Here is a 16666-nt window from a genome sequence, read left to right as displayed (position 1 = left end):
AAATCATTTCTCAGCTTTCGGCCATTATAGTTTTAAAATAATACATGCCTCCATAATTAAAACCCACGTATTGTATTTGCCCATTTGTCCTGGCTATTTCACCATTTAAATTATGTCCCTATCACAAAGTATGGCGACAATATTTTATTTGGAAATAAAAGAGCATTTTTTCTGTTTTGCATCCATCACTATTTATAAGCATATATATATATATATATATATATATATATATATATATTTTATTATTATTTAGTATTTATATAGCGCCGACATATTATGCAGCGCTGTACAATGTATATATATATATCTTGTCACTAACTGTCCCTCAAAGGAGCTCACAATCTAATCCCTACCATTGCCATATGTCTATGTTATGTAGTGTAAGTACTGTAGTCTAGGGCCAATTTTTTTTAGAGGGAGCCAATTAACTTATCTGTATGTTTTTGGAATGTGGGAGGGAACCGGAGTGCCCGGAGGAAACCCACGCAGACACGGAGAGAACATACAAACTCTTTGCAGATAGTGCCCTGGCTGGGATTCGAACCGGGGACCCAGCGCTGCAAGGCGAGAGAGATATCTCTCTCTCTCTCTATATCTATATCTATCATCTTTACGTAGATATTTAAAAAGTTTAGACCCTTAGGTAAATATTTATGTTTTTATTTTTTGTATTTTTTATTGTAATTTTTTTTTTTTTATTAAAAACATTTTATGTGGGTATTTTTGGGAGGGTGGGATGAAAATAGTGTTTTATTTGGGGAAATGTATGTGCATTTTAATTTTTTTTTTAACTTTTAGATGTAGTTTTACTTTTTGAGTTTGTTTACATGACGTCACTCTAAGCGTACAATGTACGCTTAGAGGGACATAGGAGTCAGAAAAAGCGAAGCTTCCGCGAGAGAAGCTGTCGCTTTTTCTGCGGGGGAGAGGAATCAGTGATCGGGCACCATAGCCCGATTCATTGAATCATGGGCTAACGAATCCGCGGCCGGGAGCACGCATGCACACGCGCGAAAGGCCGCGGGAGTGCACATGTCCTCCTTGACGTATAATTACGTCAAGGAGGACAAAGTGGTTATGGTATTGAGGGGAAGCCTTGTTTGTTCCGTTCTCTATCTGCTGTTGCCTGGGGAGATCTCACTGCTTCTGCATCTCCATTAACTTTGCCCTTATCGCTTTCTTATCACCTCTTCAAAGCAGGCGGTATTCTTTGTGCCATTACCGACTGCTCTAATCTTTATTAATTGATATTTACTGACATGTGTTGAAGTATTTACCGCACAAGTTGGAAATTTACCTCACTAGTCGGGAATTTCAGCTTTTCATACGGTAAATACTTTTATGAATTAACATTTTGCTAAGTGCTCGGTAAAGTCAGCTGTTTTCTGCATTACCGCATGCGGTAATGCTTTATGAATGATAGCCAAAGTAGCAACCCTAGCGATTCAAAAATCACTAGCAATTTCCGATTTTACAATTCAGCTGTGTAGTGGAAAAAGGCCCTAAAACAAAGTGTTTGAGGCACAAAAAAAAAAAAAAAAAACGAAATTCGCTTTTTACTACCAATAACAGATGTATATGCAAAACTATTAAAGTCAGAATTTGGGGCTTTTAATTTTCTATTGAAGAATCTCCCCAAGTCTAGCGGTAGAGTGTGAAGTCAATAGATTTCCACATAACCTGCTTTGGTAGGCTGACAAAATGTCAAGGCAATGTTTTTACTCTGCCAGGAATTTTGTAGCACGTGAGGTGTGACTAATTCACAAGCGTCTATTATTCCCTGCTGAGGATCATCCAAGTCTTGCATCCTAGATGGGTAGGCTAAGATTATTAAGTATCCTCATGGAAATAAATATACGTATCAGTTCCAACTATGAGCAAAAACATTCCATTTTCCCCAAAGGGACACAATGGGCATATTGATGGATCCTATAGTAACTATAGGACCTGTTTACACAGCTGTTGTGTTTGTTGAGATGACAGAATACAAGATAACGTAGGGGCTTGACTTTTTCAAACATTAGACAAAAGTCAGATGTCATAATAGCAATGCTCTGACGACACGCCCAATGGAATGAACACCTGTAAAATGCGTTTACATTCTGTGGACGGTGACAACTAAAGGGGTCAAATCTGGAGATCGTGTAGGTCATGCAATTGGACCTCTTCCTCCAGCTCATCCCTCTGAAAACTCATAAAGGGAAAGAGGCGCCCTGATGTGTATAAAATGAATTTAAAAAGTTTAAAATTGAAAAAAGTGAGGTGTCTTACCTAAATGACGAAATTCTTATATGAGCAAAGATTAATTTAGCACTGGCAACGCATTTCGCAGGTCTGAGCCCGCTTCCTAAGGCCAACAACATTACCAATTGCATCAGATTATAGAGGGTCCTCTGTTCACAATGGCTACCTCAGACCCTCTCTTCTTACCACACCCTTTTTTCCCCTTACCAAACAATCTTTTTGCAACAACAACAGATAAAACTTGAGCAAAGCCATCTATCTGTATTGATAAGGATATAGCTGAAGAAGCTTCCGTCCAAAATCTGCTGATGGTATCACCCAGCTGTGCATTACCAGCGTCATGTTAACAGTGTCCTCATTTCTCCAGAGCTTCCCATCTCCATCTTGTCAGAAAGAAAGCAAAACAGGAAAGACTGGGTTAGTGCAATCCACGATATCCAAGGATTCTCAAAGCCGACATGGCATTATAGACCAGGCTTTCTCAACCAGGGTTCCTTGAGTACTCTGCAGGGGTTCCTTTTCCCCCACTGAGGAGAAAGGGTGATAGAGCACATTAAAATAGGGGATACTGTAAAAAAAAAAAGCACCAAACTGGGGGGGTCAAAATAATAATAAGCACATCAACAAAAAGGACTAGGATAAGGAGACAGTATAATAAGGGGCACTGTAATAATAGGGGATAGTTAAATAATAGCCACACCTACTTATAAAGTCTCATGTCTCCTGCACAATAAATGCAGGGGCTCCTTAAAGCTAATGTAACCCCGGTTATAAAAAAAATATATGCAGATACTCACCTAAGGAGAGGGAAGGCTCGGTCCTAATGAGCCTTCCCTCTCCTCCGTGCTGCGCCGGCTCCCCCGTTCAATTCCCCTGCCGTGGGTACTTCGGAAGTCTTCGGGAGCCGAGTCCTCCCGAAGACAGGCGGCGCACACGCGAGTGTGAAGTGTAGAGCTGCCCGTCTTTGGGAGCACTCGAGCTCCCGCGGCATTTCTGAAGCCCCCCTTCGGCCGGGAGACAGCGGTATTTGACTGAAATGGTCGAATACCGCTACGGGGGAGCCAGGACAGCAGCGGGCACCAGGAGAGGAGGGGGAATGCTCTATGGGACCCAGAGCCTCCCTCTCCTTAAAGAAAACCTGTACTGAAAATTAAAAGTCAAAATAACCATACACAAGTCATACTTACCTGCTGTGTAGTCTATTCATCAATCTCTTTCTCCTCTCCTGTGTCCCGTTTGTCCACTGTGATCAATGGAATTCTCCGTCCTCCATTTTGAAAATGGCCATTACCCGATAACAGCTTCCTGGTCAGCACACAGTTAAACTGTAATATCGCCCACTAGAGCCATAGGGAAACATGGACATTACCTGGTACATCAGTTTTCTTCTCAGCTGTAACGGACAGCAACTGATATTTTACTGACAGCAACTGATATATTTCAGTTCTGACAAAATGTTGTCAGAACTGGAAGGGATCATTGTCAGAAAAAAATGGTGAGCTTCTGAGAGGAACTTAACAAGGTAACTATGTAATGTTCATTTGAAGTTATCTCATGTGTTTATTTTAAATATTTTTTACTCAGTACAGGTTCCCTTTAAGAGAGTATCTGACTTTTTTTTTTTTTTTTTTAAACCGGTTCCCATTAGCTTTAAGATCCAAAAACTACTGTATATGCAGGAGTTTCCTGAGATCCCAAAAATATTTGCAGGGTTCCTGGTTGAAAAAAAAAAGGTTGAAAAAGGTTGACCTCACCATTTTTTTTTTGCTATATGCAAAATTTAAGAAGGGCTACAAGATGTGGCTTTAAATGAATCTGAAGGAAAACTACATTCACAGTAAGGATCCAAAAATCTGTAGTGCCCAATAACCTGAAGAGCACAAAACATTAACATTTTGCAGTCATGCAGTGACAACGCGCCACACAGAGCATCCTCTGGTAAGTGTGTTAACACTAATACTTGTACAAAATCAAAAGCAAGCATACTCCGGACCGCTCTGACTTCTAAATAAGCATACTGTGCATCTATCAGAGACTCGAAGGGCCCATTCACACTTGCTGATTGCAAAACGCTAGCGATTTTGCTAACGTTTTTCTCTGGTGTTTTTTGGCGATTAAGGCAAAAAAAAATAAAATTCACCATTCACACCTGGCGATTTTTTAGCAATCGCGTTTTGCGCTTCTATAGCACTAAAACGTGATCGCCGGGAAATCGCCTGAAAATGGTGCAGGCTACACATTTGCATTTAGCGTTTTTGGACAATTTGCGGCGATTAGCGCAAATCGCCCAAATGAGAACGGACCCATAACCTTACTACCCTAGCGCTTCAAAAAGCGCTAGCGTTTGAGCGTTTTGCCGCAATCTCTGGCAAAACGCTCAAGTGTGAATGGGCCCTTATGGTGTCCATACAGGTTACAATTTTTTTTCCCCGCAATTGAATGTTGTGATTCCCATTTCAGTGAATGAGAATCGAATGGCAATAGCCTGGAAAATGCTGCATGCAGCACGTTTGCGATTAGCGTAAATTGCATCTGTGTCATGAGCGCTGCAGTGCAAGCAATCCCATAGGATTACAATTGTTACAGCACTTTGTTGATGACTGGCAATCAGCAAACACTGCCAGAAAGAGCCTGAGTGTGAATGGTGCCTTATGCAATGAGCTATGTAGTAGTGTGCAAAGGGTTAACCTCCTTGGCGGTAATCCTGAGTCAGGCTCGGGATGGAAATCCACAGCTCAGAGAGCTAATCCCGAGCCTGAGTGAGTTATATGCAGGAGCTGCTGCAGATCTCTCTCTGGTATTTTTAGGGTCTAAAAGCTTGTGAAAAAAATTGCTCGGCTTTTAGGCCTGGAACCCACTACAAATCGCTAGTACAATCGCTAGCATTTTTAATAAGCGATTTCATTAGCGTTTTCTGGCGCTTTTGGGATCGATTTTAAAAAGTGTAAGCTTTTTGCCAGCGATTGTGTAGCGATTAGTGATTTTAATTCTGATTGGTCCTTTCAATGTATCATAATTTTATTTACAGTTTGCAATCGCACTCAAATCGCTATGTGTAGCGATTCATGAGCGATTTGCCAGCGCTTCAGTACATTACATTGAAGCACAAACGCTTTCAAAATGCTGCATGTCCTGCGATTGCGATTTTGCTAATCGCAATCGCTACTGTGGAATTTGTTACATTTACATTGGCAGAGCGTTTAGAGAAAGCGCTAGCGATTCAAAGCGCTCCCCAAGCGCTCATAAAATCGCTCTAGTGGGTTCCAGCCCTTACACCCTAAATCTGGAAATAATCATACTGCCAGGACCCCTGAAATAAGAGGGATAGGGAGACTGACCTACTTATTTCCTTTTAAACGATACCAGTTGCCTGCTTGTCCTGCTGATCCTCTGTCTCTATACTTTCAGCCACAGACCCTGAACAAACAGACCCTGAACAAGCATGCAAATCAGATGTTCTACTGACTGGATTGGCCGCATGCTTGTTTCAGCTGTGCATTTCAGACAGTACTGCAGCCAAAGAGATCAGCAGGACAGCCAAGTAACTGGTATAGTTTAAAAGGAAATAAATATGGCATCCTCCATATGCCTCTGGCTTCAGGCCCCCCTTTAAAGATTTGAGCTGTTTGGAACATGGCCACACCCCTTTAGCCCCCGTCTCATATTTGATCTATTTAGTGCCAGTGTGAGGAGTACAAGCTTACAAACTTAGATCTTCATATTTATTTCGACAGAGGTGTATCCAGGGAAAACATTAACCCCTCCAAACATTTTAACATGCAGTCTCAGTTGAATTGGTTTTGTCCAAGTTGAAGTGAAGCATGGCCTATAAGAATGGAGTATTGCAATAGGTCAGCCTGTACATAGTTCCCAACAGCTAGGCAGCTTGTCCCCCCAAAAGATGTAACCAGATAGTAGAATGTCCCCCAGATAAAAACTAGAATCTGTATGGAGAACACCACGGATCCTATGGAGAAGCATACCCAGTAAGAGGTGCCCATGGCAGATGCTTTCCCAGCACCCCTGTAGATATGCCTCTGTATTCCCAACACTCTTAGGTCCCTTTGCCCCATTACTCACCAAATGACTGTATGCACTTCTCCATCAGTTCTTCAAGGCTACATCCTTTTCCCAGCTGTTCCAATGTCACGTTCATCAACGCCTTGTTAATCTCATCAGAGCCTGGGCAGGTCATGCGCCTTCTTCTTCTGCTCCCACTGTGACGACCTTTAATAGGAAGGCTGGCATTGGTGCACATAATCTGGCTCTCCAGGCGAGATTTTCTAAGAACACACAGGAGAAATGTAACGGTAATATTTTTAGGACTCCATGTGTACACTTAAAATAAACCTGAAAGGAAAGGGTATAAAAGTTTTATACATACCTGGGTCTTCCTCCAGCCCCCTCCAAGCCGATCGCTCCTTTGCCATCTTGCCCCGCCTCCTGGATTGTTTGGCAGAAGCACCATTAGCTTCACCAGTCGGGGTGTACTGCGCATGCGTGGACCAGTTGCGCGGGCATCGCTGGGAGCGCTTTACGCCTGCGCAGTAGATGCAAAATGCTACCAGACGCAGGAGCGTGACAAGGGACTGCAGCAAATGGCGAAGTCAACAGGGCTTCTACTGGAGAATCCAGGAGGGGGAGGAGGACGGCGAGGAAGAGATCGGCGTGGAGGCAGCTGAAGGAAGGCCCAGGTATATATAAAACTTTTATACCCTTTCATCTCAGGTACACCTTAAAGTATACCCGTGGCAACATGTGACATGATGCAACATACTAAACTATTTCTATGATACATCTGGTCATGTGGACAAAAATTCCAAGACAAAAGTTTTACAAGCAGAAACCCAAATTTACAAATAAGTTAATATCTGAGCACGCATATTACTAAGCAGTTAAAAAGGAGTACTATTGCGAAAATAGTGAAATTTAAAAAGTACATATCAAAGGAAACCCGAGCTGACTAATAATAAAAGTTTTATACATACCTGAGGCTTCCTCCAGCCCCATGCGCACGGATCACTCCCACGCCACCGTCCTCAGCTTTCTCCTGCTTCGGTACCGGGTCCCGTAACTTCAGCCATTCGCGGCCAGTCTGCGCAAGAGAAGTGCGTCCTCCACATATCTCTCCAGTGGCTGCCGGAAAGATACGTAGAGGGTGCACTTCTCTTGCGAAGACTGGCTGAAGTTACGGGACCCGGTACTGGAGCAGAAGGCTGAGGACGGCGGTGTGGGAGCGATCCGTGCGGATGGGGCTGAAGGAAGCCTCAGGTATGTATAAAACTTTTATTATTAGTCAGCTTTGGTACATACATTCAAGTAAGAAGTACATTTCTTCCAGAGTAAAATGAGCCATAAATTACGTTTCTCCTCTGCTGCTGTCACTCAGGGCTGGTCCACACCTGGCGATTCTTCAGCGCTTTGCTGATCGCCAGTGATCTGCAAGGCACTGCTGCTAATGTATCCCTATGGATACATTCACACTACAGCATTTGTGATTTTGAACAATCGCAAACGCGCTGCATGCAGCGGTTTGGGGGCGGCGATCACGCTGTGATTTTAATTCTATTGAACGGGAATCACAATCGCAAGACTTTGGCTCTGGGATTGCGGGCTAGCGGCGCTCCAATCGCTGAGTGAGAACTAGCCCTTAAAGTACGTAGTAGAAATATGACATCACCGACAAGTTTTGGAATAGCCCATCCTCTCATGGGTGGGGGAGAGGGGGGTTCTAAGGGATATTTTCAAAAGCACTTAGTGAATGGCAGTTGTTTTGTTCCAACTGCCAAAAATGTGTACGGTGAGCAGGCAGGCTGGCCAGCATCTTTGTATAAAATCCTTTTCAGGGAGGGTCTTTATAAAGAATATATAATAATAGGCAACCGTCCCTGCGTACAGCAGGGACAGTGGTCTCGGAAACAGTAAATTCGGGCGCCTGAGGCTAGTGGACAAATCGGGCGCCGCCATTCACTCCTATAATAAATATCGTTTAATGGGCGCCCGATAGGAAAAAAGGGCGCCGGTGAAAAATAACGTTTTAAAAGCGGCGCCCGGAGACTTAATGTTTTATTACTGCTTCTCATGATTACACATTATTTAATGATTTATACATTTTTAAATATTATTTTTAAACGAAAAACAGTACAATATTTTTTTTCAAACATTATTTTTAAACGAAAAACAGTACAATATTTTTTTTCAAACATTATTTTTAAACGAAAAACAGTACATTTTTTTTTACATTATTTTTAAACGAAAAAACCAACAGGGGGGTCTTAGGTTTAGGCACCAACAGGGGGGGTCTTAGGTTTAGGCACCAACAGGGGGGGTCTTAGGTTTAGGCACCAACAGGGGGGGGTCTTAGGTTTAGGCACCAAAAGGGGGGTCTTAGGTTTAGGCACCAACAGGGGGGTCTTAGGTTTAGGCACCAACAGGGGGGTCTTAGGTTTAGGCACCAACAGGGGGGTCTTAGGTTTAGGCACCAACAGGGGGGTCTTAGGTTTAGGCACCAACAGGGGGGTCTTAGGTTTAGGCACCAACAGGGGGGGTCTTAGGTTTAGGCATCAACAGGGGGGTCTAGGGGTTAGGGGTAGGTACAGGGAGGGTTACTTAGTAATTTTTTTTTTTAACGTTATTATACGTTTCAGTATTTAAACGAAAGATTAACGTTTTTACAATTGCCGATTTAATGCACATTATTTAATGATTTATAACTTTAAAAACATTAATTTTAAACGAAATACAGTACAATACATTTTTAAACGTTATCCATGCTTATCGTTAAAAACCCGGCGCCCTTTTTTCCCAGCGCCCCTTTTTAACGTACGCGTGGTCTCTGTGCAGCTGGGTCTGTGCTTTTTGCTACTGCGCATGTGCGCAGCACGGACCCAACCTCACACAGGCAGGAGGACAGGGACGGGGCCAGGGAACCAGGCGGGCGTGTGAGCGGGCGGCGGGTGCACGCGACGGGCGGGTGCGCGTGGCAGGCACGCGGAGACAGACCTAGCCCATTTTTAAACGGGCTAAGGTCACTAGCCTTTGTATAAAATCCTTTATAAAGAATAAAGGCCATGCTGAAAATCCCCCTACAGATAGATAGATGGACTAGCCCAGAATCTGTCGGTAATGTCAGATTTCTACTACCTACTGTAAGTGACAGCAACATAGGAGAAAAAGTAATTTATGGCTCATTTTACTCTGGAAGAAACGTACTTCTTATTTGTATGTGTTAACATGCATTTTCAAATTTTACATTTTTTCGCAATAGTGGTTCTTTAAAGATCTAAAAATGATATCTATCTGGTGTGGGATTTAATTTTGACAATTGTAGACTTTAATGGTGGCCATACACTGTACAATAAAAACTTTCGATTTTCCCGTTTATTCAAGCTAAATGATCGAATTGAATGAAAGTTGAAAATGTTTTCTTTCTCGATCAAGAAATTCGAACGATTATCCCATTTTTTCAGTAAAAATGATCGGACATGCTGGAAAAATCTTTATATTCGATCTAACGGAATAATCAAACTAAATTATCTAATTGAAAAATTGTACCATGTATGGCCACCATAACAATGACAAATCTTCCTCCTGGCTATGCATTCATGGCTTGGCAAGGTGCTGTCCACAGATCTTTCTTTATCACAGAAAGAACTCAGCACTCATCCAAGCTGTTCAGATCTTTCACTGTTGCTTATTGCGCTCACTTGCCCATTTCTCCTTTTTTTTTAAGAAAGTCCCAAACACTCCTAATATATTTCTGCCCTCTGATGGATTTCAGCAGCACGATGGACTTTTTTTCTTTTTTTTTTTTTTGCACCAACAGCAGCTTTGGATTTCATATTGAGAATTCACAGTCACAGCTTTCTCAGTCTAATTCCACACTTGGAATTCAACTGTAGACCAATAACCTGCTTAAAGGGAACCTGAGGTGAGAGTGATAGAGAGGCTGCCATATGTATTTCCTGTTAAACAATACCAGTTGCCTGGCAGCCCTGCTGATCTATTTGGCTGCAGTAATTTCTGATTCACACCAGAAACAAGCATGCAGTTAATCTTGTCAGATCTGACAATAGTGTCAGAAAATCTGATCTGCTGCATGCTTGTTCAGGGGCAATGGCTAAAAGTATTAGAGGCTGAGGATCAGAAGCAGATGCAGGCAACTGGTATTGCTTAAAAGGAAATAAATATTTCAGCCTCCATGTCCCTCTCGTTTTAGGTGTCCTTTCATTTTTGAATAAAATAATTGCTTGCATCGGATCATGAAACAACTTCTCAATCAATCGTTCAGTCACTTTTAGGAGGGCGATTACTGCAGTACACCAGTCACACAGGTGAAATGTACATTGCCTGGCTGCATTTCTGATCCTCTGCCTCTAATATCTTTAGCCATAGACACTAAAAAAGCATGTATATCAGGAGACTTTAGCTTGCATGCTTGTTTCAGGTGTGCGATTCAGCCACTACTGTACCCAAAGATATCAGCAGGACTGCCAGGCAACTGGTATTGTTTAACCACTTCGGGACAGAGCAGTTTTGGCCCCTGGAGAACCAGATCCATCCTTTCTCTATCAGTAAATAACAATCACTGTGATTGGCAAAGTGATCATGGGGTAAGAAGCCAATGAAATTTGCTCCTGACAGGCGGCTGGAGCTCTGCTGTCATAATGACAGCAAATCAAGAATGACAACAAAACAAGCAGGCTGCAGCTACATTACAGCAGAGCATCCAGCAAGAGCGGCGCACCTGTCTGGCTTGACTGATTGAAATCTACACCCCGGCAGGGATAACAGCTGCCAAACCGGGCGTAATGTCAATCAGCGCGGTCTAAAACCAGTAAAGACGAATAGTTAAAAATGAGGCTACACCACCACAAAGACAGACAGACCGCGAGCCTGTACCATCTAAGTGCCCACAGCCTGGAGATAGAGACAGGGCGGCACAGACAGACATGGAAGCCCCAGGAGGAGAGACTTTGCAGACAATGTCACCAGGGGCTCTTGGAGGAAGAGGCCCACTTCCTGCTACACTGCAGCAAATCTGCAACTGTGAGGACTGTCCACTTCCAGAGACTCTCCGACCACATCCAGGATTTCACCTCCACAGATGAGGTGAGGAAACTCCACATCCTACTGGGGGAAGAGGAAACAACCGTGCAAATAGCTGCCCGATATGTCACGGCCTGCCACCAACTGAGATGAACATGATACCACATGGACTGTATACCCATAATACGCCCCTATGGACTGTATATCCCAGCCCCCCATACTGTCCCTTACATCCTTCACACCCCTATGGACAGACTATATACCCCAACCCCCTATATCCTTCCCTTATTCCCACAACCCCCCCCTTTTGTTTAGCTTTGGCAATGCTAAATGTATTTGGTCCTGTCAAAGCTTTTTTGGATTGGATTGGATTGAACTAAATATGGCAGCCGCCATATCCCTCTCAGTTCAGGTGTACTTTAAAGCTGGGAGTTTATACTTTTACCTCACAATTGTTACATACTTTCAGTGCTACTTTTTGTATAACTTCTTAATGACGTTCAGGTTACTGTATTTCTCTACACAGGTTGGAGAAACAGAGGAATATTTTTGCTATTCAGGTGGTTAGGCAGGGCGCACAATTGTCCCTGCAATATCATGGGCAGTTTTTCATTTTTCTGGCGCCCTGGGATTGTATCTAATTCACGTATGATTTTTCATTTGCAGCAAAATACAATATAATCACACTGGCGAGATAAGTGTAAAGAAGCAAAAATCTGAAAAAAGCAGTAAAAAACGTCCAACTGAAATGTGAACGTATGCAAAAATTTCCCAATTCTATAGTGACCAATAGACTTTAATAAAATGTGCAGTAGTGTGCATTTCCCCGTATGCGGAAAAATGCCCACAATTTAAACAACTGTGTGCCCTGCTTTGAGCCTGCAATTTGCATAATGGGTGACCCCAGCGCCCGCAATTTTATCAGGAGCCCACAATAGCGGTAATCCCAGATATTAGGGTTGCCAATTATGGCGGCAGGACTTTAGGGATAGATACTGGCGGGGGGCCCTTAGTATAAAGCTTGGGGGAGAATTTAAGGTTAGGCACCACCAGGGGAGTTTTAATGTTAGGCACAACCAGGTGGGGTTCCTTAGTGTCAGGCACTACCTGGGAGGGTCCTTGGTGTCAGTCACAACGAGGTGGTGGTCCTTAGTGTTGGGCACTACCTGGGGGGGTCCTTAGTGTTGGGCACTACCTGGGAGGGTCCTTAGTGTTGGGCACTACCTGGGAGGGTCCTTAGTGTTGGGCACTACCTGGGAGGGTCCTTAGTGTTGGGCACTACCTGGGAGGGTCCTTAGTGTTGGGCACTACCTGGGAGGGTCCTTAGTGTTGGGCACTACCTGGGAGGGTCCTTAGTGTTGGGCACTACCTGGGAGGGTCCTTAGTGTTGGGCACTACCGGGGGGAGTGGGGTCCTTAGTGCTAGGCACAACCAGGTGGTGGTCCTTAGTGCTGTGCACTACCTGGGATGGGTCCTTAGTGCTGTGCACTACCTGGGGGGGTCCTTAGTGTTAGGCACAACCAGATGGTTGTCCTTAGTGCACTACCTGGGGGGGGGGGGTCCTTAGTGTTGGGCACTACCTGGGGGGGGGGGGGTCCTTAGTGTTGGAAACTACCTGGGGGGGGGGGGGGGGGGCTTAGTGCTGTGCACTACCTGGGGGAGGGGGTCCTTAGTGTTAGGCACCACCAGAGGGGTTCTTAGGCATAACCAGGGGAGTTTTAGAGTGAGGCAGCCCCGGAGGGTATCAGTTAGTGGTAGGCATAGAGAGTAAGGGCTGATGTTAGGTAAAGGTTAGATCATAGTAAAATAGCGGTAAAAAAAATTACTATAGTAATACAATATTAGTAATTATACCAATATTTTACTTGCAGCTATCTCCAACACCCTTATTTCCGGGGGGCCATTTTTAAATGTACATGTAGGGAGGAGAGCAATGACCTCAGCCTGTGCTTGGCCGATCCAGCACTCTGAATCTTTCGGTAACCTTGCCGGGAGGTCAGTGAATGGGGAGAAATACCATACCTTGACTGAGCACTATCTACATGTGTGGCCTTAGTGGTGCAGTGCAGATATCCTTTGTACTGCCTACCTGTAGAAGGGCTCAGACACACTATAAGTGCTTTTCTGAGCGTTTGATTGCTGAGCGCTTTCTGAGCGAAAAAAAAAAAAAATCACTCCCATTCACTTGCATTAAAATCGTGGTAAAATTGCGTGAAAAATCACAGCGTTTGCGGATATTTTTATAAGTCCGCGATTTTTCCCCAATCGCTGCGATTTTTACACGATTTTACTACAAGTGAATGGGAGCGATTTTTTAGAAGCGCTCAGCAATTGAAAATGCTCAGAAAAGCGATTATAGTGTGTTTGAGCCCTAATTGCACTGAACCAGGAAGAGACATTAATTTAGCTAATACAAGACTCTTAACGAGATAGCAGGTAACTGATAAGGCGTCCGCTGGCTCTGAGAGACTGGGTTGCTTTCCTAGTGCTGGGAACACACGATGCGCTTTTGAGCCAGATAGATGGTCGGAAAGATAATTTGCGACATGTTCAATCTCACTTTCGATGGTTTTACTGCCTGACTTCTGATAGAAGTGAATGGAAATTGATAACAAAAGTCAATAGAATAGAGCGGGAAATCGAATCGAAACACGATCGAATGGTAAATTGACCGCAAAAACGCATTGTGTATTCCCAGCATAACTGGGGTCCCTTCCTTCCATGTTAGCAAACTTTCTTCCACATAACTAGAATCAATTAGAAGGCAGAAACTTGCCCTGCAAGCATGACAAGCTGCATTTTTGAGACAGGAATGGAAGCCTCCATATCACTCTCACTGCAGGCTTAAATAAAAAGGTGGAACTTCACTTTAAATCTAAAATTGGTCACATGACCACTCTGCTTCCTCTGGCTCAGAATCATAGGACAGTGACTATCCACTCCTACAGAAGCAGGAAGGGTGCAGAAGGTTACACTAAACTCTGTATGAAGGAATCATTTGGGAGTGAAGGCGTTCTGCTAGTTTTAGAAGGGGGGGGGGGGGGGGGGGCATTAATCATTTACTCCCAGAGTGATGTGCAGGCTTTAGCTAAGTTTAGGTAGAGTTTAGCTAAGTTTAGGGACTGCTGCAGGAAAACAGAGGGACGACTCCTGTCAAAAATTCATGCTGATGAGACAGAATTAGGCCTGGGACCCACTAGTTGCGCTTAAAAAGGCTCTTGCTAATGTACTGCTATGGGTACATTTTTTTAAAATCACATCCCTCAAGTGGGATCTCACACACAGCATTACATTAGCAAGAGCTTTTCAGATCACAAGTGCTTAGAAAAGGCTTAGAAAAGCGCTCATAGAGGGCTCCAGGTCTTACCAGGGAATAATGTGTATGGCCTGGACATCACAGTAGCATACTGTACAATCAGCACGGTGGTGTATTGGATTATTATACTCTCGGCTTGCATCAATGCTTCCCTGGTTTAAATCCCAGCCAGGGCACTAACTGCATGGAGATGGTATGTTTTCCCCGTGTCTGCAATGGTTTCGTCGGGGCACTCTGGTTTCCTCCCATATCCCCAACCGATAAGATAATTGGCTAATCGCTTTAAAATTGGCCCTAGGCTACATTGGACATATGACTATGGTAGGAAATAGATTGTGAGCTCTTCTGAGAGAGGGTTAGTGACAAGACTATATAAACATATTCTGTAAAGAATGTCAGAGCTATATAAATACTAAATAACAAGAACCACTGACAGACCCTGAAAACACTTACTTTTGAAGTCCACTATGCTATTACAAAAAAAAAAAATTAAACTTTGGGGAACCTAGCAGGTTTTATCTCAACAGGAAGCTGCAGGGGATCCAAGCATCTGTTTTCCTTGGTGACGGACACCCTTCAAAATATGCGCAGGACTTTTAAAAAAGGTACAACATCAACTGGTCTATGGATTATGTGCTATAGACGTGCATATAGCTCTTTCTATACCCGTAGACATCACACATGATCTGCCTTTCTCTTTCAGAATTAGTCAGCTAGCTCTACAAGCTACACTACTCCATGATACAAAAAAATAGAAACGAGACAAAAATCAGGAACTGGTGTCTTTTATCTGGCGGAGTTGTTTATGCAAAGGCTTTGATATCTACCTTCAAAGTCCCACATTTCAGACACACCACTGTAACGTAATGCCAAGCCCCAGAAGCAGCTGAATAGCCTAGACAGGACAGAGACCCCAACGTTCCTTGTGTCTCCCCCAAGCTGGAGCTCTCAGACTCACCTCTTGCTGTCCTTGCGATTCATGTTGCAGAGAAGTCCGGAGAGCTGAAGCAGGGGCCGTTTCCTGGGGTCTTCAGAGTCCCCCTATCTACAGTTCCTCCTGTACAGACGCCCCCCCTGGTGTCATCAGGCAGAGAAGTGATGGGTGACACTGAGTGACAGGGGAGTGTCTCTTTTTAGTGCAGTCACATAAAGAGGAACTGTCTGTAAAGTGTGTCACTAACAGCGGTGACAGAGAGCGGAGAGACCTCATAGCAAGGCTAACCAGAAACTTACGAAACCTGCAGCGTTCTACTGCCTGTCTGAAGAGGTTCCCAGCACAGCTCCAGCCGTAAGCTCTCAGAAGAAGGCGCACTAGTCTTTCTTACATAATGAAAAGAATTTGGCAGACCATCAATAGTTCCACGACAAAACTGTAGGGAGAAACCGGTGGTGAGCTTCAGATTCCTGCAGGTCACCTCTGGGAAACGTTACTTTGAACTTCTTTAGCCTGGTACACACTGTCGATATTGATTGGCCAATCACTGACTAATTTTACCACCTCCATGTAGTATGAGGGTTTACCTGCACAATCTAATTTAAAATCTGTTGACCCTTAGGCTACTTTCCCATCAAGACATTGCATTTTAGGGGACGTTAAGGTCGCATAACGTGCCCCTAACGCAACGCATGGTGGTGTTGAAGTTGGACGTCAGATTGAGCTGCGTTATGCAGCTCTCAAAGCAGCCGCTCCAGGTTAGTCATAGGAAGTCCGGATCCTTTTAAGGATTCGGATCATTTGAATCGGATCATTGAAAAAATCCGGATCTTTGAACCGAATCATTTTACTAGGGAAGCAGCCTGGGTGAAATGACTAGCAGGACAGGACTTTCCCTACACTGTACATTCTGTATGTTCTTGTTTCTTCCAGACAGACAACCTGTGAAGCGAATCTTTCATTGTGATGATCATGATGATTCGACTCACAAAAAAGATCCGGATCAAATAAATGATCCGTTCATGATCCGGACAACACTACAGTCCTACCATGAGTCTCTGCAGTGCAGTGAATATTATTTAGCCATGTGGCTGGCCACCTAGGAGGAGGGGAGACCTCCTCAT

At 43.9% G+C, this 16666-nt stretch overlaps 2 protein-coding genes across 5 annotated transcripts in view; one reads left to right on the top strand and one right to left on the bottom strand.

Moving 5' to 3' along the window:
* RASGRP4 (RAS guanyl releasing protein 4) overlaps positions 1-16666 on the bottom strand; it is a 93365-nt gene that overhangs the window by 67584 nt on the left and 9115 nt on the right. Inside the window, exons 1-3 of one of the 4 annotated variants that reach the window (XM_068250562.1) lie at positions 15567-15702; positions 6325-6527; positions 2522-2627 (exon numbers count right to left, since the gene is read on the bottom strand). In XM_068250562.1, the coding sequence (XP_068106663.1) occupies positions 2522-2627; positions 6325-6527; positions 15567-15589 (332 nt within the window). In that variant the 5' untranslated portion in view covers positions 15590-15702. Of the gene's footprint in view, positions 1-2521; positions 2628-6324; positions 6528-7607; positions 7994-15566; positions 15703-16666 lie in introns of those variants that run through there. The other 3 variants (XM_068250563.1, XM_068250565.1, XM_068250564.1) reach the window with 3 other exon arrangements.
* The window catches only part of LOC137528858 (rho GTPase-activating protein 11A-like), a 95376-nt gene continuing 94545 nt past the window's right edge, over positions 15836-16666 (top strand). Inside the window, exon 1 of the mRNA XM_068250559.1 lies at positions 15836-15896. The gene's annotated coding sequence lies outside the window, so the exon portion shown is untranslated. The remainder of the gene's footprint in view (positions 15897-16666) is intronic.

The sequence above is a fragment of the Hyperolius riggenbachi genome, chromosome 8, assembly GCF_040937935.1.
Source record: "Hyperolius riggenbachi isolate aHypRig1 chromosome 8, aHypRig1.pri, whole genome shotgun sequence".
Lineage (NCBI taxonomy): Eukaryota > Metazoa > Chordata > Amphibia > Anura > Hyperoliidae > Hyperolius > Hyperolius riggenbachi.
The sequence above is the reverse complement of the archived record's forward strand: the minus strand, read 5'-3'. Positions and strand labels throughout refer to the sequence as shown.